The sequence below is a fragment of the Rhinolophus hipposideros genome (genome assembly GCF_964194185.1).
Source record: "Rhinolophus hipposideros genome assembly, chromosome: 2".
In the NCBI taxonomy this organism is placed as follows: Eukaryota; Metazoa; Chordata; class Mammalia; order Chiroptera; family Rhinolophidae; genus Rhinolophus; species Rhinolophus hipposideros.
Window position 1 is genome coordinate 72,178,706 of NC_138048.1, and position 25,710 is coordinate 72,204,415.

The 25,710-nt window shown below is 38.1% G+C and overlaps 1 protein-coding gene across 7 annotated transcripts in view; it reads left to right on the forward strand.

The window, feature by feature from the left end:
* The window catches only part of PLD1 (phospholipase D1), a 183,659-nt gene that overhangs the window by 54,825 nt on the left and 103,124 nt on the right, over positions 1 to 25,710 (forward strand). For 4 of the 7 annotated variants that reach the window (XM_081072793.1, XM_081072797.1, XM_081072792.1 and 1 more), the window contains exons 2-7: positions 12,879 to 13,069; positions 13,333 to 13,460; positions 15,309 to 15,362; positions 17,265 to 17,410; positions 17,629 to 17,734; positions 19,031 to 19,096. In XM_081072793.1, coding sequence (XP_080928919.1) covers positions 12,910 to 13,069; positions 13,333 to 13,460; positions 15,309 to 15,362; positions 17,265 to 17,410; positions 17,629 to 17,734; positions 19,031 to 19,096 — 660 coding nt within the window. In that variant the 5' untranslated portion in view covers positions 12,879 to 12,909. The remainder of the gene's footprint in view (positions 1 to 12,878; positions 13,070 to 13,332; positions 13,461 to 15,308; positions 15,363 to 17,264; positions 17,411 to 17,628; positions 17,735 to 19,030; positions 19,097 to 25,710) is intronic. The other 3 variants (XM_081072795.1, XM_081072798.1, XM_081072794.1) reach the window with 1 other exon arrangement.

Here is a 25,710-nt window from a genome sequence, read left to right on the forward strand (position 1 = left end):
CACAGGAAGCTTGAGGGGGCCAGCTTTGTAGGTTTTTGAGAAAAAAAGACAGCATTTCATAGGTATCCTTCCCAGCCACATACATACATAGGAGTGACTCTATTAATCATGATGTTAAAAGACTGAACTAATGAGTGTGAAATCTTGAAATAGTATGCAGATGGTTGGTTGTCACTTTCTATAGTACTATGATATATTTTAAGGTTGCTAAGAATTCCCTATAAATGCTTTATAAGTGAAACTGTGTAATAGTGACTGGTAAGTTTATAGTATAAATACTTTTTTGAGTAGCATAAATATTCCAAGAATAAATCTGTGGGGAAACATATTAGTCTTAAATCAAGAAGTGTAAAGGGAACCAATCTAAGTAAAAGGAAGAAATCAAAGAACGTTGTCTGTTGAAAGAGAGGGAGATTTGTACTGATTTTGCTGAAGAAAATTTGAAAAATACTGTTTTTCCAAATGGCTTATTGAAAATGGCTACCACTGGTAGAATTTAAATAGGACTATAGTCTCACAAGTACTATTTCTTAGAGCCTTGAGGAACTTCTTGGCTTCATTACTCACCTTGTTTTGTTTTTAAAAAGTAAGGCCAGTTTATAATAATTGCAGTTGTGGTGTACATGGGACTGACTTTGGGCCAGGTATTTTTAGCATTTTATTTATTAACTAATCCTCACAACAACCAAATAAGGTGGGCATGATTACTCTCTCCATTTTATAGATCGGGAAATGGAGGCATAGAGAGGTCAAGTTGATTGTCTACTTTTACACAGCTAGTAAGTGATAGAATGGAGATAAAAACTCAGTGGTAGAATGGAGATAAAATCTCTGCCTCTAGCTCAAATCTAGGTGGTAGCTGGGGCCAGTGGCTTAGGTGTTTCTCTAATAGGGAAGCTGCGTATCTGTTTGCAGTCTGAAATATCTGTTCCCCTTCATTTCGCTAGGACTTGGGTCTGAGCCCTGGCCCCACACTGCAGCCAAATGACACAGCACTGGAGCTCTCTCTTCTCTTTGAGCCTCAGTTTGCTCACCTCAGCTGTGGACATGACAGTAATACCTCCTTCATAGGGTGTTCTGAAGGTCAAATGATGTCAAGTATAGTAGAATATGTTAAAAAAATAAAATGCTATGTGTTGGTTATAATTTTAATAATATTATTATCTATACTTCTGTAGTTTGAAGAATTTGTAAAATGAGCTGCATTATATTTTAAATGCTTGGATTCTTAGAATAAGGAAAGGGACTTCCTAACTTGAAGAGTTAGATTACCGTGGGCTGAGGGGAAATTTTCAAATGAATATATTAATGCTTTCTTGTTTTAAAAGTTTAATTGAAACAATTTTTATAGCCCTTCCAGGAAGGCAAAAGCAGGTATAATTTCAGTGTTGATGACTATTTTTCCTTTACCTGATCATCACTACCATTAATAGTGGAAAGCCCAACTTTATAGACAACAGCCATGGAGCATTAAGGCCCTACTTGGAAAGTTAATTTAGTTGTCTCAAAAGAGGTCATGTTTACTTTCAGTTACAGTATGGGCCCATTTACTTTTATCTTTTTACTGGATGTTAAATTAATTCCCAAGCATAGCCAAGTTTGTGTATGTTGACTGTTGACGGTAAGGGGAATCCAATTTGAATTTAGTTTGGGAAAAGCAATGTATATTCATTTATTCAGTTCCTTATTTATTGAGCTTCAGGATATTGTTTCATGGTCTATGGCCTTTCTTTGTTTCTGATTAGAGCTTAATGGTCATTAGTATGGTTCTCCTTTCTTCCCCTTTGTTCTTCAGATTGGCTCATTCCTATTTATCTGTCTTCAGGTTCTCTGGCTCTTTTTGTCATTGCCATTTTGATGTTTAAACCATCCAGTGATTTTTTTCTTTTTTTTTTCTGTTGAGATTTTCCGTTTGTTTATTCATCAATAACATATTTTCCTATACACCCTAGAACATATTATAATAGTTGCTTTAAAATACTTGTCAGATAATTTGAACATCTCAGGATGGGTCTCCATTGATAGCCATTTCTCTTTGGAATCATCACATTTTTCTGTTTCTTCTGTGTCTAATAATTTTAGGTGACATTGATATATCGTAGAGAGTTGGGATTCATTTATGTTCCTTTCAGGAGTTTTTCTGTTTTGTTTTTGTTTTTGTGGAATTTTTTTTTTTTTTTTAATTTAAGCAGGCAGTTAACTTGGCTGGACGCATACTATAAACTCTATATTTCTTATGGTAAGCAGCAGCAGAAATCTCTGTTGAAGTCATTTTAGTACTATCTGAGTTTCCTTAGAGTATACCCCATTAATGCATGATGCAAGGGTCAGCCTATGCAGAATTTGGTACTCCCCCTGTGTGGGAGTACCAGACAGGTACTCCTGGGATTCCCATCTTACTTTTCCCATTTTACTTCCCATTTGTGGGAGTACTTTTCCGGGATTCCCATTTTACTTCCCATTTGTGGGAGTACTTTCCAGGATTCCCATTTTACTTCCCAGGATTCCCATTTTACTTTTCAGTGGCTGTGATTGCCATGAAACCTTTTCTGTGGTTCTTCAAACCAGTAAGATTATGGATTTTCTCTGAGTTTTAGTCATCCAACTAGGCACGGACTGGGTCTGCACTTACACAAAAACGGTGACATTTCTTTCTTCCGAATATTGATTCCCTTCCACTTTTTGCTTGTTTTTGGTTGTTCTTCAGGCAGTTACTTTTTATATTTTATCCAGAATTTATAGTCGTGATCTGTGAGATGGCTGATCTAATAGGAGCTAAACTTCCATTACTAAAAGCCAGAAGTTGTGATCCTAGATATTTTTATGTAAAGTTTCTCATTTTGTGGTTACCACAATTTCATGCTGTTTCTTCCTGGGGCTGCTCGGTGTAATTCTTCTAGCTCTTAAGCAGAGTATAACTCTTTGAGGACCTATGTTTTTTGTAGGAGTCTCCCTTCCAGGCCCCTGACTCCCGTAGTTCTGGGATCATGTCTCCTAACAGTCACCGGGGGACAGAAATGTAATCCCAGACCCTTTATCCAAGATCAAAACCATTCGGGCCTCTTCAGCTTTAGTTGCAGTGTATCCATCTGACTTTAATTTGTTTCTTCATTTTTGGAAACCGGAAGTTTCCTTCATTATAGTTGTTTTATAATTATTGTTTTGTGGGGAGAGGGTCTTTACTATGCACGTGGCCTCAGAGGGTTGTGATTCTTCGCTGGATTTCACAGATATACAGCATTGGGTGATTCCTTTTGTTTTTAACGCTAGGGAAGAATATAGTTTAACATATTTATACTTTTCACCTTTGGAATTTTGGTTCTGTTTTGGGGATTCACTGGCACATAACCTTCACTGTTTGTTGCTGTTTTCTTTGTCTTTCTCCTTCTCTGAGTATTTTCTAAAAATGATTACAATTTATTCAGCAGTTCTGTGTTTGTAATGGGAGAGGGGCACCTATATTAGCTTAATCCATTTTGTTTCCAGGCATTGGTAGCAGTGTTTTCCATGGTGGGCGACATCAGACTCTCCCCAGAATACAGCTCTGGCTGCTACTTCCTGTGTATAGGAGGGGACCGACTTCTGATACGGACACATGGACTTTGGACAGACGTCTTGTAGCTTTTAGGATAACCGAAAGCATAGGAGGAACGGACATGTCAGCATTCTACGATAGCCCAAGCTCTACGCCACTCATTTTATATCATTTAATTCTTATAATTCCTTATTTCAATAGTATTACCTCCACTTTACACATTAGGAAGCTGAGACTTACGAGCCATAAATAACTTATTTCAGCATCAGGAGAGTCCGAATTCAAGTCAGAAAGCAAACCTTCCATGGTACTCTGCTGCCTCCACACGCGTTTTTTGTAATAATATTCATGGGTAAAAAATTTCGAGACTTTGCTATGGTTACCTGCAGTCGTGACAAAATGTGAGAGCCCGTTAGCACTGGAGAATGTTGGAAGAGTTTACACATGTGTTTGCCGGCTTCATTCTTCTCATAGGTGGGATTCATGGGTTATCATTGAAAACGCTCTCTATGCTGCCTAAACTCACACTGAGGGATGTTATTTGCTCATTCCTTTGAGGGGAAGTGAAAAAAGGAATCAACTTAAACAGCTGGAGAGAATTTTAATGATAAACAGAGTCTATATGAGGGAACATAGCTTCTTCTAACTAAATGGGACTGCCATCATAAGATTCAAAGATCAGTTTAAGAAAACAAAATAAAACAAAAAAAAGAAGCAACAAGAGTAGAAATGATTATATGAAAACCCTTGAATTACTATCTATAACTTTGTGATCAACGTGTGTTTATCAAAAGCAACATTGTGCTCAATAAAAAAAAATCTTGAATTTTCAGAGCCAGTGAAAGAACTATTTTCTTTTTAAAAACATTGTTTAAACGTTTATTTATTTGAGGTATGTTTTTCCAGGCCCTATCAGCTCTAAGTCAAGTCGTTGTTTTCAATCTAGTTGTGGAGGGCGCAGCTCACAGTGGCCCATGCGAGAATCAAACTGGCAGCCTTGGTGTTACGAGCATTGTGCTCTAACCCACTGAGCTAACCGGTCACCCCAATAACTATTTTCTTAAAGTCATTTTGATAGAGGTTAACTCTATCCTGGAAAAAATATTTGTTTTGTTCATATATTGCTCACCCATTGAATCACTGGGAGTCTAAGTTTCCCTTAGAATGTTTGTATCAGTTTACTTAGCATACCTTGTCAACCAGAATAAAGTGTGTTCCTATCAATTCATGTGCAGTTAGCTGCTTCTTCTAAAGACTGATCACAATGCATGCATAGTCTTTCCTTGGCACTAAGAAGTGGTGTGTTCATTGAACAGAAGGATCTTATTTTTAGAAGTCTGACCATCGTTTTCAGCAATATTAATTACCTTTTTAAAAAATTACCTTTCTTTTTATAAAGAAGAATTTTCCCTTTGAGATTCTTAACGACGTAAGTCAATCCAGTGGTTGTACAAGTCTCTCACTCATCACACCGAATAAACTTATTATCGAACTTTGGAATCAAGAGGGTCCCTCCCATGTTTCCTCTCAAAGACGAACATTTATATGTGCCTCATCATCCGTAGAGGCAGGAACAAATCTTACTCAGGTGTTGGTTCAGAATCTTCGCCTAAAGACATGTGGCATTGGGGCTAGGTCTTTTACATCCTGGTTGGAGTCGCTTAGATTGTGTTGTTCTCGCTGACATTGAGTGATGCTAAAAGAAGAGTTTTCCTTATGATAATGTATCTGTTGTAAAGTAATAAACACAGACAACTGCTTATTAATTTCAGTTTTTAGATGAGGTACCTGAGCGCTAAAGTGATTTTGTCCAGTTAGTCAAGGTAAAAAATAGGGCTCCCATTAGGTTGCTGTGTGACTTTGAGCAAGTCACTTACTGTCTGTGTCCTCAGTTTCCTTCCTCGTCTATAAAAACGGGATAAGAATAGTACCCTCTTCATAGGGCTGTTGTGAGGGCGGATTGAGTTAGTGCATGCACAATGCTTGAATCACTGTCTGGCACACTATGTGAGTTTACTTTTTATTATTGCTATTAACTTCAGCACAAAATGGATTTCTGCAGGAGGCAGGATGGTTCAGTGGTTCCTGCTGGTTCCAACACTATCCTAGCTCAAGTTTCCTGGAGCCTATTAGAGCCTGAGCTAAAGTAGTCTTTCCTGGGAGCAGCAAGTGTGAGGGAAGAAGAAAAGAGAGGGACACATGCAAGGTGGTGCATTACCTGGCTGTCTGTAGCTTCCCCCAAAAGCAACCAGTTGTTTGGTCACTTAGGATACCTTTCAGATGGGTGGAATGGTACCAGTATGCTCAGGAGAGGAGAGAGGCATACGTTTGCCAGCTTCTTTTTTTTTTTTTTTTATTAGTTTCAGGTGTACAAGACAAGGTAATACTTAGACGTTTATCATTTATATCCCTGTGAACCCCCCTCCCCCCATCCATTATCCCTCCGACCTCACACCGAGCCATCACATTATATATATAAAATTATAGTTCATTTGCCAGCTTCTTAACGCCGCTATTCTCACAGGTTGCGTGACTTGGTTCTCCATGCTCCTCACCCCCCACGCCCCCACTGAACTCCTAAGGAAGCCAGGTTCCAGGCCCTGGTTGGCACTTCCTCTGAATTCAGAAGCCTCAGGATGAGCCAGAGCCTCTGTGGCTCTGGCTAAAGGTGTGTGGAGCTGGGTGCTAGAGCCATGGTAGCTCCTGCTGGGCTGTGTTATAGAGGCTGTATCCAATCCCTGTCCTCAGCCAGGAAAAAGCCAAGATGGCGCATGGTATTAGAAGAAGAAGTGAGAGTGGCAGTGACAGGGATCTCCATTGAACTAGTAACAGAGGCCAGGGAGGCAGGGAGGCTGGAGCCATCTGGGGTGGTCTGCTCACTGGGACCAGCCCCATTACTTACAACTGTGCAGCCTCAGGAAGCTGCTGTGACTCAAGGTCCTTGATTCTAGGTGAGATTGTCAGGAGGATTAAAAGTGATATATGTAATGTGCGCTTAGTGACTGGCCCAGAGTAGGCACTCAGTAAATAGCAGATAGCATTTTCCTATCTACCCATACTTGAAATAGACATCAGTTTCCCTTAACACTTGGCTTTGCCTCTGGAAATAAAACGTCTGCTTGATTTCAGACTTATGACTGAGATGAACTAGAAGAAGCTGGTTACTATTGCAAAGAGGGTAATATTTAACTCTGGGACGTGTCAAAGGAAATGACTAAGAAAGCTCATGGTAGAGAACAGTGGCCAACTGAGGAGGTCAAAGGATTTAGGGAAAATCATGAGAACTGAGAAATGATTTCATGCTAAAAGTTGCTTTATGTAATTGTAGATTTTTGTTTTTAGCTAGGGAAAAGAGAGAACATGGTTTCCAACTCCTGTTCTGTGGACACAGGGAGTCCAGATTATTTAGCACCATCATCTCCAATCTTGACAACTCTGGGAGAAAAGCAGTGTCAGTGTTATGCTAAATGGAAGCTTTGATATGAAACCAGGAAAGAAGGATAAGTAAGTAGGAGTTTGCTGGGCTCAGGGGACTTCAAAATCAGATCAGATGTGAAGCTCAGAGGGAGGATAGTGTTTGGAAATCAAACTTCTAACTCTTGGAACCATGTAAGTAATAGCAAGTCTACGCTGTTTCCATTTTATAGAGCAGAGGCTGAAGCCCTGGTAACTCTGTTAGTTGCCCAGGTAACTCTGATAATAAGGATAGAAGAACCTGGGTCATCTGACCTTTCCCCTACACCACTGACATTTTATTATCTGTCCAAGGCTCATAGTAAGCCCTCCATTTATATTTGCGGAACTGATGTTCTTCTTAAAAAATTCTAAGATCCAAGTAAACATCAAGAGTCATTTTGTCAATGTGTTATTTTCTCAAAATATACAGAGGGTGGCAAAAAAATGTATACACGTTTTAAGAAAGGAAAAATGTTGAAATTGGGATCTCAATATACATCGATAACAAAAGATGAACATAAGTCACGTTTGACTTCTGCAATTATAAGAGGTGCTCACAGTGGTTACCATCAGTGTCCAGACACTTCTGATTACAGCGAACTACTGTTTGAGCAACGCTGAAACAAAGTGTCCACATACATATATATTTTTGGCACCCCCGGTATAATATGGAATGTAAAATATGATGTCATTTACTTTATTCAAAGTCAGCTAAACTCAAAACATATTTATCCAAAGCTTACTGTGTCACTAGAGACAGAGTGTAGAACTTGAATCCACATTTGTGATTTTTGCATTTCAGGGCGCATCAAATCAGTTCTGTACAAATCATTGCTGTATAATGTGTTTTGGGAAGTTAGGTAGTATGGATCCGCCAGTTAATTTCATCATAATGAAAAATGGGAAAACCAGAAATCCCCATGACTGTTTGGTTTTAAATGATCTAATTATAATTCATTTCACATTCACACTTTAAGATATGATTTTTGATTTAGAAATCCATTGCCTTTATTTCTCTTGGTAAGCACAAATAACATATAGAAAAAATATAGAGGAACTTTACATGTTATTTTAGAAAGGGAAGCAAGAAGTAAATCAGTTGTTTTCCCAGAATGAATGTTGAATTTTTTTGTTATTGTTGCTCGTTTTCTATTGTTGATTCTAAGAGTATGTAAAGTGAGGAGTAAAAGTCTCCTGGTGTCTATCCTTCCTGCCACCCCCAGTTCCACTTCTGGCTGGTTAAATAGCTGGACTTTCAAGTCAGATCAACTGGGATCTGGTCCACCTCCATCACTTCCCAGCTGAGAAGCAAATTGCCCACCCCCTCTAAGCTTCTCATGGTAAAAAAGGAGGTAACAATGGGACCCAACTCCTAAGGTTATTGCGAGGATTTAATGAGATCATGCAATTAATCTTTTTGAATAGTGCCTGGTATATAATATACTCAAGCAATATTAGCTAATGCTAATATTTATTTTAATATTAATCATTATAGTTGATAATATTATTATTGTATTTTGGCTAAGGCAATATTTATGTATGTACTATCTGGAAAGGAAAACGTCTGCTCCCTTTGATGGTCTACTTCGCAGTCATTTTGAAAATTAAGATCAGAAGAAAACTCTAGATTTCTCTGATTTCACCACTGAGTAACCGGAGGTAATTAAATGTTCCCTACAGAGATTTTTAATTCTAGTATTCAACACCAGAAAAAAGAAAAAAACCCTATTTACTTCCTGAATACAGATGCTAACAGAAATAAAACACAGCTGCTATTATCGCTCCATGGGCACCATCTCTACTTGGTACCAAAAGAGATAATGATCTTGCAGTATAATTTTATAAGGAGGTAGCAAAATCAATTACATTATCTCAAGTGTAAACACTGAAGCCCTTATGCTGTTGCTGGTTAAGATAGGCTGTAACTGTGGCAGCTGCTCACCCACCATTATAGATTATCTTAAATGAAAGAAAACATGGGCCAATTAATGAAGATTTGACAACATAGGAGTATGGATGGCCTCACAGCTTGGTAGTCCAACCAGCAGTACAGTTAAATGAGCAGTCAGCACAGAGCGACCAGGGACACAGTGAAGGCAGAGAAGGACAAATAATTTGGTTCATTTTCATTATTACATGGTAAAGTCTTCACAAAAGCATGAACAAATCTGCAAACTCGTTTGGTCCTCTGAAATTCCATATGATCTTATAAAATATTATGAACTATAGAAATAAAAGGCTAAGAAGAAATTTAGATGGCTGTAGGGATATATTGTTTTTATAACTATACTTATGACTGTGGGGGCTATTAGGATTTTTTCCAAGGTATCGTGATTTGCTAAAGTAGAGAACATCTTTTATTGTTACAGAATTTAAACTTCATATAAAAGGTTAATTTATAAATATTCAAGCCCATAACATAAAATTAGTAATTATGAATCTCTATAATCAAGTTCATGAGATTTCAGAGCCAGACAAATCTGCTTTGTAAACGCAACACTGACACACGTCAAGTTACCTTGGACAAGTTACTTAACTAAATCTTTCAGAATAATTGTAAATACCAGGTAGGATCACTGTGAGTAGTAAATGAAATGCGCTAAAATTGTGCTTAGCACATAGTAAACACTTGAGGATACATAAGAGCTTTTCTTTGTTTCTTTTCTCACTCTTTAAGTTTTTCACATGTTTATATGTTTTTTCTCTCTGTCTGAAATGAGGTATTTATTTTAGCTTGATCCAGTGACTCTGTACTGTTTACTCCAATCGCTTAGAGTGTATAGATTACTCTGGTCTCTGGAAATCTTAAGTTTAACATTCATTTTTAACATTAACACTCTGTCCAAAGGGAAAGTCATTTGGAGTAGCACTTGTTTTCCTTTGCTATGCTAAGAGAGTTGTCAGAGTTAACCGTAAAACTGTCTATTCAATACAAGATACCGAAAGACTGCATATTCACAAGTAGCAATGATATGATGCAACTTATTTCTTGTTTTTCCTTGTCTCTCTTCCTCTAAAAGTGTTCCATTACCTTGTATTTTAAATAAAGCAAAACCTGGCTCATGGTTGGCATCTAATGAGTGTTTGTTGAACTGAGAGGGAAGGAAATATTTTAATTGTGACCAGAGGCAATGGCTCCTCAGTGGAGCCGAACAGACTTTGATTAAATTATCCAGATTAGGGCTGGCCTGGTGGCTCAGGCGGTTAGAGCTCCATGCTCCTAACTCCAAAGGCTGCCGGTTCGATTCCCACATGGGCCACCGGGCTCTCAACCACAAGGTTGCCGGTTCAATTCCTCGAATCCCGCAAGGGATGGTAGGTAGCGCCCCCTGCAACTAAGATTGAACACGGCACCTTGAGCTGAGCTGCCACTGAGCTCCCAGATGGCTCAGTTGGTTGGAGCCCGTCCTCTCAACCACAAAGTTGCCAGTTCGATCCTGCAAGAGATGGTGGGCTGCGCCCCCTGCAACTAGTAAAGGCAACTGGACCTGGAGCTGAGCTGCGCCCTCCACAACTAAGACTGAAAGGACAACTTGAAGCTGAATGGCACCCTCCACAACTAAGATTGAAAGCACAACAACTTGACTTGGAAAAAAGCCCTGGAAGTACACACTGTTCCCCAATAAAGTCCTGTTCCCCTTCCCCAATAAAAAACCTTTAAAAAAAAAATTATCCAGATTAGAGAACATTCTGCCACCTGCATCTCATATTCATATGAAAATTACTTGGGTTAATTTTTTGGGGGATAGGAGAAGGGTTACATTAATTGCATTGTAAGGGGAGGCTGAACAATTTACAGTATCTTTTATCTACAGTTAGAGTTTTAGTGTTAAAGGGACCCTAGAGATGAAATGGCTCAACCTTCTTAATTTATAGAGGAGGAAACCAAGACCCTGAGAGTTTAAACGGCTTTATCCTGTAGTGCTGAGCTCCAAGAGGAATTCACTGCCTGTTTTTTCCATTTTAGTCAGCTCCTTGCCCCAAAGCACTTGTTTTACTAAAACTGCGGTTTATTCCAGGGGCACTTATGTATATCTACAAACACATACAGTAAGATGTAAACCAAGATTGAGAACATCGGCTTTTGGGTCAGAGACATCCAATTTCAAATTCCTTCTCTATCACTGACTAGCTATGTGACCTTGGTCAGACTGTCCAAAGTATTTGTTAAGTTAACCTAAATCTCTCCATGCCTCAGTTTCCTTATGTATAAAAAAGGGATGACAAACTCTTGTCATCTTCAAAGTAGAAATGACAAACCTCCATAGATTTATTATTGATTGTAAATGTAATAATGTATGCAAAGGATTATCACTAAGCCAGGAGTAAACTAGACAATCAATACATGTTGATTATTATTACAATATAAATTAGACGTGGGAGAGAAAGTTGAAGGGAAGTGATGGAGGTAGGCAAGGAGAGTCCTATATTCTGCTTATAGTAGGCACAGATTTGTCTCCAAGCTTCCTTTTAGCCCACACGGAGAAACATGACTGATTACATAGCTCACAGAGCACGTAGTTATTCATATATATTAGTTATTCATATATATCTAGCCAAACCAGAACCACCCTCTTCTACCCGCATCTTTGAATTTCCACACCAGACCTCTTGATATGAGACACAGCAATGAAGGTTTTACAGGCTTGTTGAGTTACAATAAGGGCTACTCACGTTTGCCCTCAACTGTCTCATAGCATTTCCCACAGAGCCCCTTGCCCCAGCTTTTTCATAGCACCTGCAGGAGAGAACCCGGCTAAGTGTCTTCCACTCAGCACATGCCATTCTCAGGAAGGCCAAGACCTTAGAGGGAGCCAGGGGTGAACTGGGCGTTACGTAGCTTGTTTCCCTCACCCACATCAGGCATTCCTTAATCACAAGGACCAGCTTTATTATCTTTACATATTCACTCATTGCATCTCACAGTGAGTGAATAGTGGATACCTGGTAAATGTTTGTGATTTGCAGTAATAAGTGAACGTGTGTGGAGGAGTTGCTAGTGTGAAAGCCCTCCTGTTTTAGGGACTGGTTGTAACGGAGAGGTTATTTTAGGCAATATGGATTTTTCATCTAACTCGGATGACAGTGCTCAGGGCTTAAATCTCAGTATTTTAAATGAAAAATAAAATCTATATGAAGTTTTCTTCCCTGGGTACTGATGTGCAACGACTTGTGTTATTAAATATCGGAATGAAATAGAACCAGTTTTCTTTAAAAAGGAGAGAAGTATAATTTTAGCACCTCTGATATCTTTCGGAATAGGTATATTAATCAATTACCTTTGAAGACACCTATTATTAATATATCATTATAACGCCTGTAAAGTCATGGCCAAAAGCTGAGCTCAAAAAGATAGTGTACACTTTGTTTGGAATGTCACTTACAGAGGAAATGTAGAAAGGTTATGCTGTCATAAAAATATTTTTAAATCTGCATGTTGAAATTATTGTAAAATGACCTAAATCTTCTTTAGAAAATATTTAAAGTTGCTTATTTTATATATTTTTTCTTTCCACATATTTATTAGAGTTAAGAATCAATTCCTTTCTCTGAGTAACCATTCCCAAACCAATCTCCCTTGAGTCTCTCCTCACTTATCCAAGTTAATAAAATTGGATGAGAGCTATGTTAACATTTATTCAATGTGGAGTTTCTTTGTCTTGTTTGTTTATGATTAAGTATCTCACTCCAATTTCATTGACAAGCTAGGAATCCTTTAAATGTTAGACAGTAAAATAAATCGAGAGGTTGTTTGAGGTAACTGGGGCTCGCATAGAGCTGGTTGACTTGTTTCCATCTGCTGTATTTAAGCCTGGATTCAAATTGTAGAATAGGGTTTTATTTGACCAAAATAATAAGCCCTTGTAACCCATGTCTTCTTTCCCAGCCCCTTCGCTTTTACACTGTCCGAAGCCAACATGTCACTGAAAAGTGAGCCAAGTGCAAATACCTCTGCGCTGCAGAAAATCGCTGCCGACATGAGTAATTTGATAGAAAACCTGGACACGCGGGAGCTCCACTTTGAGGGAGAGGAGTTGGATTGTGATGTGTCTCCCAGCGATCCCAAGACACAGGAAGGTAAAACTGATGGTCTGAGCGTGGAGAAGAGAGTTTATCAGGGTTGCTTGGCAGAGCTCAGATGTGAAATAACTAGCAGATGATTGATTTTCCTTGCTGATGTCATAACATTGGGCTGAGACTGTTTCATTAATTGTTTTCTTGTTGCACGTTATGATTCGTAAAAAAAAGATGCCTGGAAAAGGCGAGTTATGCTAATATCATGTATTCTTGTAGTGTCATTGTATTCTTACAATAACTTTATTTACTTATTTATTTTTTAGTGTCTATCCCTTTCTCTGCTATTTATAAGACTCAAGGATTTAAGGAGCCTAATATACAGACGTACCTCTCTGGCTACCCAATAAAAGTCCAAGTTCTGGAAGTGGAGCGCTTTACGTCTACAACAAGGGTCAGCACGTTTATGGACTCACCTTGTATTAGTTAATATATTAACACACTGTATTAACACACTGACTTCCTTTTCCTTCCTCCTAGCTATGCCTATGTTTTTAGATTCTTGTTTGTTTTCTTGTTTATCACTTCCAAGTCCTCATGACCTCTCTAAGTTTTATGTCTTTTCCATTTTTGTCTTTATTCTCGTATGCCTCTTTTCCCATTCTGGAAAATGCTTTTTTTTTTTTTAATAGCTTTTTTTTTTTTAAAGCAAATTTAATAAGTTGCAAAGTGACTTTCCTAGTCGTTCTCTCTCCCCAGTTTTCCGTTCAATATGAACTCCATTCCACCTAGAATGCCAGATATAAGCCAAGGAAAAGTTTAGCTTTCCTAAGGCTTGTTTAATCAGAATATAATGATGCTTCTTGGTTCTTGAAAGAAGAAAAGCCAGGATGCTGAATTAGCCAGTGCCATTACCCAAAAGCACTGCTGAGAGAGCTCTGCTGGCACACTCTGCCTCTCTGATTTGTTCCTAGTACCTGTCCTTTAGGTTCTATCCACATGTTTTCCCTTTGAGAGCTGAAATGGCCTTGGGAGTAAACCATCTTCATCAAGCAAAGCTGTACCCTTTGAAATGGGTTGGACTAGAAGAAGCGTTTGGTCTGTTATCGCCTGGATTTTGCAGTTGGCAAGTCTGATGGATATGGAATGTTGCTGCAGGGTGGTAGCCTTTGTCCCTTCAGAATAAGCTCTGGCCACCAGAATAAGTCCATATTGTTTCCGGTCTCAGGGGAAGTGTAGTGTAACCTTTCTGTCAGGGCAGCTTTTGCCTTCCCTTCCTCATTGTCTTTGGGATGGTGGCACGAGCTACCTGGGTCCTGATGGCTTTTCCTCGTGCTCACTCTCCCAACCCACCTGTGCATATCCTGACTCCTAGTTTACTCTCGTGTTGGTATCCAGCCTTTCCTTTAGGCCCTTCCTATGAGTTGGGCCCATATCTCTCTGGTACACCACTGAGCACCAACACCCAGAAATGTCTCTGAGATGTCCTTTTCCTTCTTACTTTGCCTGCCAGCTTTTAGGCTGAGAGGCGGTAACCTGTGGGGCTTTAATGCACAGACACTAGAGCAAGACTGCATAGTTTGAGTCATGTCTTTGCTTTGTGATCTCCTGCAAGTTCCTTAACCTCTCTGTTTTCCATTTTCTCATCTGCATTATGGGTATAATAGTACCTATCTTATAGGTTTGTTACGAGGATTAGATAATAATAATACATAGTACTATACTTATAACAAGTACATTATATATTGTATTATACAAGTATACACTGTATTATTATTTTTAGTTATCTCCTAAAGTTATTCATGAATTAACATTCAAGCAATCAAACCACGGACTTCTCTTTGCATATACTCTTCTGGTAGTCAAGTGAGTTTGGTTAAGTTCTGTTTTAAATCTTAGTCTGTGTGAGAAAGTTAAGGATCACCCTTATTCTACATAGTGTTTCCTTTACCAAGAATTATGAGCTAAATTCATGCAGAATATGATTCTAGGTGCTTAAAACTGACCCTTTTCCTGATGACTGAATACGTTCCAAGTGCCAGCTCACAGCGAGGCACTTCTCTGTTCACTCTCCTGACCACCCAGGGAGACAGATGTTACCACCCTGGAGATCTTCCACTTGCTCCTGCAGCCCCTACACGTCCCCGGCTCCACGCGGCTCTTGTCCTCTGGTAGGGCTCAGATGCTGGAGAGGCCAGATGGGAGATTGGGGTCACTCAGGCCATCTGCATCCCTTGACCAGATGTACCCCTCTCGCCACCAAAGCATCCCTTTTCCCATGGCTCTCTCTTTTCCATTCCAGCTCCTGGTCCTGCCACTTGTCCCTCAGTACCAAGGACGCCTGCACAGGTCCCAGGTGACTGTCGTCTCTTTGTGGTTTTCTTATCACACCTTCTTAGGCAGCCCGTTTATTAAAATGCCTCAAATTATTCCAGATCCCAAGAATTCCAATTCTTTTGTCTGGCAGAAGTGACACTTGGCCAAGGCTTCACAGCTGGTCGCTTGCACCAAGGGGTTTGAAACCTTTAAAATCTTCAAAAAGGACGCGGCAGCCTGTTTCCATTGTGCCACCCTGCCTCACAATTGCTAAGAAGTTTAGTGTACAAAATTTCAGGTTTATGTGTGAGGGATAAAATTGGCATTTGCAAAGTTTGGTAAGTATTCCATTTTCTTAGACTGGGAAATATAGCCCTAGGAAATATGACAGCTTGCCCAAATTATATAATTTTTCTTATTTATTTGGCTTATCTTACATTGAGCATTTTTCACTTGAAAGATGCACTCAGTTTTCCTGCATCTTTTTCTGTGAAACATGATGCAGGATGACACCTGTAATGTTAGCCAAGGTGAAAGGCAACCTATACTGAACCCCAGAACTGGGTTCCTTCAACTTCTGGTTGTGGTAACTGTTACGGATCCTAACTAGAGGCAAAGCAAGTGCTAGATTGGAATATTTACCAGTGACATGGTTGTGTTCCAGCTCTAAGGGCACTAGTTACACTGACTCTTGTGCTCATGTGTTATATACTATATCTACACAGAGTGGTCATGGTTTAGAATTTTGCAATATGCCAAACATCGATAATGAATGGCAGCAGGCTAGGAATCATCCATGGGGTTGCTCATACCAGACCCTGAATAAACTAGCAGAGTAGGATACATTTGCTTTCTCCCACCCCTAAAACCTCTGGTGCCTAAATCTGCCCGCAGGAGCCAGTGTCTTCTAGGTGGCCCAGAGTGCCCACTCTCCAGCTCCCCTCCCCACCCCCACCCTCACCATGGGAACTTCCTTCAGTATCTCCTGTGCTTTATAAATATCCTTCTGTCTCCTAACACCTTCTGCTATATCAAAACTACTACCCCGCAGGTCAGTTAGCTCTTCTGGTTGAAATAATTCACTAGTCACCAAAATACATTTACATTTTAATGAGAAATATATATTTTTAATTTAAAAAAGTTTTCAATTACAGTTGACGTACAATATTATATTAGTTTCAGGTGTACAAAACAACATGGTGATTAGACATTTATGTACCTCACAAAGGGATCACCCCAATATTTCTAGAACCCATTTCACACTGTACATAGTTATTACAATATAAAAATTTTAATTTGGATTCATTTGAGTTAAGTTGCTGTGGAAACTATAACGTGTAGGAAAATCTTTTGCTCCTTTCCCTCTAATCACCCTGTACCTTTCTGGTCCCTGGTGGTGCATCAGGGCAGGGATATGTTATAGTAGACGAGGATGGACCTTGCCGGGCATTTCAGAGGAAGGCATAATGTCATTTGTGAAGGGCAAGAAGTGGGCTAAGATGGTGCTCCTGAAACCCATGTCCTCCAGCTTCCCTTTCACCCCCTCCTGCTCACTGCTTAGGTTATACTTTTGGACAACCCCTTAATGGCTAATTAGGGCCTTCACTCATTCTCCCCTTTACTTGGTTTCTTGTTTCAGATGTGTGTGTGTGTGTGTGTGTGTGTGTGTGTGTGTGTGTATTTGGAGAAATAGAATTTGTGCGAGTTTGTCTTTGGTATGATTCTGAGTTTGTCTTATGGATATTATAAGGGGAACATTTAAGAGAGTATTATTCTGTAATCAGTTGTTTTTGAAAACGTGTTATTTAAGTACTTTCACAAAATAAGTAGGCTAGATGTAAGGGTAAGTTCATATTATTTATTACTTGGCTATTGTTTATTGAGAGATTTTGGAATGTTTGTTGTTATTTAAAATACCAACCAATTTTATTTATCACTGTAGGCTCGAAGTATCAATCTTTACACTATTGAATTAACACATGGGGAATTTAAATGGCAAGTTAAAAGGAAATTCAAGCACTTTCAAGAATTTCACAGAGAGCTCCTCACATACAAAGCCTTTATTCGAATCCCCCTTCCCACCAGAAGGTAACTGTTTCAGAATTAACTATAAAGTTCTTCCAGTATCCAAGTTGGGTGGAAAGAGTATTTTATTCATATCATGGATTAACTAGTCTATTGTTGGTGGATATTTTCTATTAAATTGGCTCTTCTAACAATAAGCTGTATCATGAAAGATATTATGAGAGTCATGGCTCAAAGAGTATTCTAGTAATGTTTGCATTGTGTGTATGTGCGTGTTTTAGACACACATTTAGAAGACAGAATGTCAAAGAAGAGCCTCGAGAGATGCCAAGCTTGCCCCGTTCCTCAGAAAACATGATGAGAGAAGAACAATTCCTTGGTAGAAGGGTAAGTCCTTCACTGTTCTGTTGTTCTGAACATAATTTTGTGGCGCTAGGGAAGCATGGTGTCCACTGAGGGGAGCAGCTTCTCTCACCCACTGATCCATCACCAAGGCTGGTTTAGCTTCTCTGGAATTGGATAGGCATCCTCTTCTTTCCTGGCCATTTTGACCCTGAGGAGGTTGCATTTTCCCAGAAGAGGAAGAGTCTGTGTTAGGAGTGATGTGATCAAGAAGCTGTCCTGGCAGCAGGAACCTCCTTAGCTCCTTGTGAGTCAATATGGAGTTCATCTCGAGGGTTTTGAGGGTTTATATAAAATCACATATTTCCATACATTTGCTTCAGCATTTTCAGTAGCTTGTCCTAAATAGATGTGAATGCTCATTCCCCAACTGTAGATGGAATAGTTGGGCTCTGAGAAGAGTAGGACAGAGTTACAGACATGTACTACAGCAGGACAGCAATCTCAGGAGGAGGGGCACGGCCGCCCGCTCGGCTTCAGTGATACAGTGCTACGTAGGACAGAAGAGTAATTGTTTTTTAAGTAGAAAATTGACAAGTGAATGTCCATTCTAGTTTGTCGTATTTTGCAACTTTTATGTTCCCAAAGGGATGCTTGAGTTCTCCTTTGCAGTTGCCATCTTTTTAGGGACCTGAAATACAAATATTCCAAGATCCCTAGACAAATACAATTATACAGTTTTGGGTGACTGTACGTATATAAGTACAGTGGAAAATGATAAACTGTGGCTTTAACAATTAATGCCTCAGCCTGTGTCATAGTCAACATAGTTGACATTTCCACCCCCCCTCACATTTTAACATATTTAAAATCAGGGGATAACTTAGTACAAAGTCTCTTTTTATTTAACCTCCCTATTTTTCCCCCTGAAAATCTGTTAAAAATTTGCAGTATATCTTCCAGTAAATTCAGTGTTAGAATTGAGGAAATTAAGGTTTTTTGTAAAATTTACAAATGCTTTAAAATCTCCTTTGGGGAAGTCTTGTGCTAGTTACTATAGAAAATGAGAAGAATATATAGCTGGGACGTTGTCCACTTTATAAAAGACCTAAGCATGTGACAAGTTAAATAGCAAGAAGAGATTTAAATAATGGTTCAAGGGAACTATGAAAATAATTCCTTAATGCTATTCAGGATTACTTGTCCAAGGATAATATTAATAAATCACTGAGTAACTTAGAGAAGTTAAGCTGGACCAATGATCACATTATTATCACTAACAGCTTACATTTTTCTGTTTAACTGTGATAATATCTCTTATCTAAAATATTTGCATTACAGAAACAACTGGAAGATTACTTGACAAAGTTACTGAAAATGCCCATGTACAAAAACTATCATGCAACAGTAAGTACTATTTAGTTATTTAAATTTTGAAGTAATTTATAAAATCATAAATTGTCAGCTAAATTTTGGGTCATTTTATTAACACAAGTGCTTGTGTCTACTTCAGCATTATTCCTTGCGTTAAAATAAATAAAATGAATACAAAAATTATTTGACAGCAAGGATCTAGGTGATGGTATTTTAAAAATATCAAATAGAACTTAATATGTCTATAACAATAGATTTAAATGAACTTGAAATCCTGCTATAGGCTAGATTATCTAGAAATCAACTTCCTTTTCTCTTTAGGCTTCCAGAATAATGTCCCAAAGCATTTCTAACCCCAAAGAGAAAACATTAGGTAGGAAGTGATGAAAACAGTTGAGCAGAGTTGGATACCCAAAGATTATACAGAGCGTACTGCAATGCCACCTGATAGGCTTGTGATGCTTATAAAAGGCCTGTCTTTTCATGTGAAATTGAGAAACATGGGAAAAGCTAGGGAGAGAAGAAACTCTTGGGAAATATGAGGTGGTGGGGCTTAGAAGCAGCTGGGAGGCACACAGCAGCAAGCTGGAGGGAGCGGGCTTTGCAGGGTGTCAGAAAACAATGAGCTCTGCTCCCTTTGAAGCCCTTGAAGGCACGGTGTTTTGAAAGGGTTAGCCTCAGTTATCTAAAGGTCCAGGTAACTGAGAATGCACTGGATTATTTTGTGTCTGTGTTTGTATGAACTGTATTGCTGTGGGTTGAAGGTAGGTATATGGTGTCTGCAGAACTTAAGACTAGGCGCAGTTATGATGTGGCCTCTAGTTTAGAGAATGGTATCACATATACAGTAAACGGAGGGAAGCCCTCTGTGTATTTTGGAGAGGAAATAGAAGTGCCATGACTCACGGCCTTCTTGCCAGCATATTATTTGCAGGCTGGGGCATGCACCCAGCTGGACCCCTTTACACACAAATGCCCCGGGGCCGACCATGGCCTACCTTCTGTAGCAGCTTGCCCTGTGATGTTCCATGGACTTGAGGAAGCTTCTATGGTTTCATAATCCTGGAGAAGAGTTTTTCCCAGAGGTAACAGAAATTCGGATCTAAGCAGGGGATCTCAAGAGAAGGATGATGGGTAGGATTTCTTCCCTTTTAGGACTCAGGAACATGCAACTTTGAAAGAAAGAAACAAATAAGGATATTACTGCTCTTGTTACTAAAAATGCTTCCTGCTGTGTTCTCTGAAATCAGATATACTGTTTTCTTTAGTAGGGAATTATTTAAATCTGTACTAGGACCACTATACAATAATTTTCCATTTGTTTTATTTTTCTGCCTGCTCGTGACTTTACTTTTGCTATTGCTTTTGGCTCTAGAACAGTACTTGCTGAGTTCAGTCTTCTCTTTCTGCGTACATTATCACATTTTGGATTCTAATGTTGATTAAAGAATGTTTACGTTATTTAAATGTTTATTTTAGTTTCTTTTCCAATCATAAAAGTCTTTCCAAAGTTGACTCATATTGTATTTAGAAATTCCAGAATGTCTTCTAAACATTTCCTTTGAAAGGGAAAACCTGGTTACAATTGACTGAATAAACAAACAAACAAACAAACAAACAAAATATATGTGTATATATATATAAAATATATATTATGTATAATACATTATAATATATAATATATATGTATATATTACATATCATTATTTTTGATGCTTAAATAAATCCCCCCAACAGTGGAACTCTCCAAACTGTTTCAAGTGTAGGATACAGTTTGATGTATATTAATTCTCTAACATCATTTTCCTTTCATACTAAATGTAATCTGTCCTAGAGACTAGATTTATAGGCCTCTGCCTCATATTTATGAAATTAGCTTGGCTATGTGTCTCTTTTGATAATTGTGAAAAGTATTAAAACTCCTGTCAGCAAAAAGCATATTAAAAGTTATTTTTATATAATCACATATAATTAATTTATACTTTTGTAAGGGTTAAACTTACTGTAAAATAATTTGGTTCCTTAGGCCAATAGGCTCATGGCTTATAGGTCAAGGGATAACAGAGGATCATGTCCCTAATTTCAATAAAATTTCAATGAAATTATATAGGGACAGCTCTTTCTTCCTTCATTTATATGGTCATTGGTTAGAGTAGGAATTTCCTTTTTCTCCAGGAGTATGAAAGCTTCCTTTGTTTTTATTCCTTTTTTCCTCCTTGAGGTTCCTAGTGTTTTAGTGGATTTAAATCAGGTAGTTCCCTCAGAGATTATTGGTAATTCATTCTGTTTTCTTGATTCATTTGTCAAATGGGGATAAATGTATTTGACCTCTTCTCAAGGCATAAATATGTTTTTTAAAAAAGAAATATTTAATCAATTGTATAATGACATGTAAAATCTCAAATAGGATTCCTTTTATGTTTTGAATGGTACAGAGGTTGGCTATACTATAAATCCACTAGCTGCCCACTTTAGTAACTGGAAGATGCTTACCTTCCAGGGAATTAAAAGGAGGAATCACTAGAAACAATAAGTGTACTTTGTCCCAGACTGAAAATTAAAATCTAGAAATGGAACAAAATGAGTAATTTCCAAGAAAAGGGCCCCACGCTAATAGGATAAATTGCTAAGTTAAAGTCAATCGTCTGACTCCTGTAACTCAGATTCCTTATCTTCAAGATGGTGATTAGCTTGAAATCACCGTCTTGGAGGTAAGTAATCTGAGTATAACATTCCACAGATCTCTAACACTGCGTTCACCTCTCCCTTGCTTTATAAGATGAATAAATTTAGCTTGAGGGGAAGAGTGAGTAAAGATTAATAAAGATGAACATGGTGTTTCCTTTTCAGAGAAAAGCTGTACTGATTTAAACAGCAGCATCTATAAATTAAGGGAAATGTCATTCTCATGATTGACTAGGACTTGGTCCAGCCTCTCAGTTTCCTCTGCAGATTAGCTGTCTTCTGTTTTCTCTGGAGCTGTGTTGTTTTACCTGGAAGGCAGCCTTTCCTGGAGTGGTTGAGCCCACCTCTTACCCTTACTACAAGGGCACTGCCCAACCCCACCTTCTTGTCTTCTTGCTTCTGAGAATTTCCCACTTGGCTACTTGCTTGAATTTTTACCACCTCAAGAATAAAGGGTCCCTTTGAACAATGCCCTTCTGTTCTGATGCAAAGATGGGAGAGAGAAGTGGTGTGTAGGTGATTGCCAAGTAATTTCCAGGATTTGTTGTTACCTCTAGGGTTTTTTGCTTGTCCCTTGGAGTAGGAACCCTTTGCTTCCCTGTTTCCTTAATATATAATTGTACTTTTCACAAGTTCCTTGGGGCATCAGGGGTGAGGGAAGGGTACTCATTAGTACATTATTCAAGAGATTAATAAGCCCTATGGAATATTGTCAGTCTAAAGTAATCATTAAATTCTTTTTTTTTAAATTAAAGTTTATTGGGGTGACAATTGTTAGTAAAGTTACATAGATTTCAGGTGTACAATTCTGTAGTACATCATCTATATCTCACATTGTGTGTTCACCACCCAGAGTCAGTTCTCTTTCCATCACCACATATTAGAACCCATTTACCCTCTTCTAGAGCCCGCTCCCCCCGTACCCCCAGGGCACCCCTAAACTATTGTCTATGTCTATGAGTTTTTGTTCCTTCATTTGTTTGTTTTGTTCTTTTGTTGTTGCAGTTTTGTATACCACATATCAATGAAATCATACGGTTCTCTACTTTTTCTGCCTGATTTATTTTGCTTGGCATTATAATCTCAAGATCTGGAAAGAATGACAGTGTACCTTCTTCATTCCCAATTTGGATGTTTTTTATTTCTTTGTCTTGCCTGATTGCTCTGGCAAGGACTTCCAACACTATGTTGAAAAGCAGAGGTGAAAGGGGACAGCCCTGACGTGTTCCTGAATGTAGAGCAAAGGGCTTTAGTTTTTCACTGTTAATTATGAGATTAGCTGAGGGTTTGTCATATATGGCCTTTATTATGTTAAGGAATTTTCCTTCTATACCTATTTTATTAAGTATTTTAATCATAAATGGATGTTGTATCTTGTCAAGTGCTTTTTCTGCATCAATTGATATAAGCATATGATTTTTGTCCTTTATTTTGTTTATGTGATGTATCACATTGATGGATTTGCGGATGTTGAACCATCCTTGTGCCCCTGGGATGAATCCCACTTAGTCTTGATGAATAATCTTTTTAATGTATTGTTGCATTCGATTTGCTATAATTTTGTTTAGAATTTTTGCATCTGTATTCATCAGAGATATTGGTCTGTAGTTTTCTTTTTTTGTGTTATCCTTACCATGTTTTGGTATCAAGGTAATGCTGGCGTCGTAAAATGAGGTAGGGAATATTGTCTCTTCTTCAATTTTTTGGAACAGTTTGAGTAGAACAGGTATAGATCCTCTTTGAAGGTTTGGTAGAATTCACTAGTGAAGCCATCTGGTCCCAGACTTCTTTTGGGAAGGATTCGGGTGACTGATTCAATTTCCTTAGTGGTAATCAGTCCATTTAGATTTTCCAATTCTTCATGATTCAGCCTAGGAAGGCTATATGTTTCTAAGAACTTGTCTATTTCTTCTAGGTTATTGAATTTGGTGGCATATAGTCCTTCATAGTATTCTTGTATAATCCTTTGTATTTCTGTGGTGTCCGTGATAACTTCCCCTTTTTCAATTCTGATTTTGTTTTTTAATGTCTTTTCTCTTTTTCTCTTAGTGAGTCTAGCCAAGGGTTTGTCAATTTCATTAATATTTTCAAAGAAACAGCTCTTTGTCACATTAATTTTTTGTATTGTTTTTTGTTCTCTATTTCATTTAGTTCTGCTCTGATTTTTATTATTTCCTTTCTTCTGCTGACCTTGGGTTTGATTTGTTCTTATTTTTCTAGTTTTTTAAGTTGTAAAGTGAGATAATTTATTTGGGATTTTTCTTATTTCTTGAGATAGGCCTGTAATGATATAAATTTCCCTTTTAAAACTGCTTTCACTGCATCCCAAAAATTTTGGTAGGATGTATTTTCATTCTCATTTGTTTCTATGTATCTTTTGACCTCTCCTCTTATTTCTTCTTTGACCCGGTCATTCTTTAAAAGTATGTTGTTTAATCTCCATGTATTTGTGTTTTCTCCTGCTTTCTTTTTGCAGTCGATATCCAATTCCAAAGCCTTGTGACCAGAGAATATGCTTGGTATGATTTCAATCTTCTTAAATTTCCTGAGGCTGATTTTATGTACCAATATATGGTCTATTCTTGAGAATGTTCCATGTACACTAGAAAAAATGTATAGTCTGATGTTTTAGGAGGAAGTGCTCTATAAATGTCCATTATGTCCATTTCATCTAATGTGTCATTTAGGGCTGCTATTTCTTTATTTATTTTCTGTTTAGATGACCTATCCATAGTTGTCAATGATGTATTTAGGTCCCCTACTATAATTGTGTTTTGTTCAATTTCCCCCTTTAGCTCTGTTAGTAGTTGCTTGGTATATTTCATTGCTCCCTGATTGGGGGCATAAATATTGATGACTGTTATGTCTTCTTGTTGTATAGTCCCCTAATCATTATGAAATGTCCATCTTTGTCTCTTGTTACCTTTTTCACCCTGAAGTCTGTTTCATCTGATATCAGTATGGCTACGCCTGATTTTCTCTGAATACCATTTGCTTGGAGTGTCAATTTCCACCCTTTCACTTTGAGTCTATGTTTGTCCTTGTAGCTGAGATGTGTCTCTTGGAGGCAGCATATAATTAGGCTTAGTTTTTTGATCCAGTCTGCTACTCGGTGCCTTTTTAATGGTAAGTTCAGTCCATTTACATTTAGAGTGATTATTGATATGTGAGGATTTCCTATTATTCTATCTTTGGTTTTCTGGTAAGACTGTTGTTTCCATTGTTTCTTTGCCTTTTTGTTGTCTATTATTTCTGTCTGGTGATATTCTTTGATTTCTCCATCTATTTCTTCTTTTATTATGTTACATATTTCAGTTCTGGATTTTTTTTTTTTTTTGATTCATTACAATTAAGTTTATATAAAAGAAAGTTTCATATTTAGAGTATTCCATTTTCCTCAGCATGCTTACTTTCTCCATTCCCATATTCCGGTTCAGGCCTTTTATATTTTGGTTGTCACAAATTATCCCTATTCTGGTCAAATACCCTCCTTTAGTATTTCTTGTAATGCAGGTCATGTGTTAGAAAATTCCCTCAGCTTCTGTATGTCTGGAAAGGTCCTTATTCCTCCTCCATATCTAAAGCTGGTATTATTCTTGGCTCATAATTTCTGTCTTTCAACAGTTTGAATATTTGATTCCACTCCCTCCTGGCTTGTAAAGTTTCTGCTGAAAATATCTGATGATAATCTAATGGGCTTTCCTTTGTAGGTTACCATCTTCTTTTCTTTGGCTGCCTTGAGGATTCTTTCTTTGTCATTAATTTTTGACAGCTTGAATACAATGTGCTTTGGAGAAGGCCTGTTGGGGCTGAGGTAATTCTGTGTTTTATTTGCTTCTTAGATTCGAGGATCCATTTCTTTCCACAAGTTTAGGAAGTTCTTGTCGACTATTTGTTTGAATATACTCTGTGTTTCCTTCTCTCTTTCTTCTCCTTCTGTTATGCCCATTATTCTTATATTG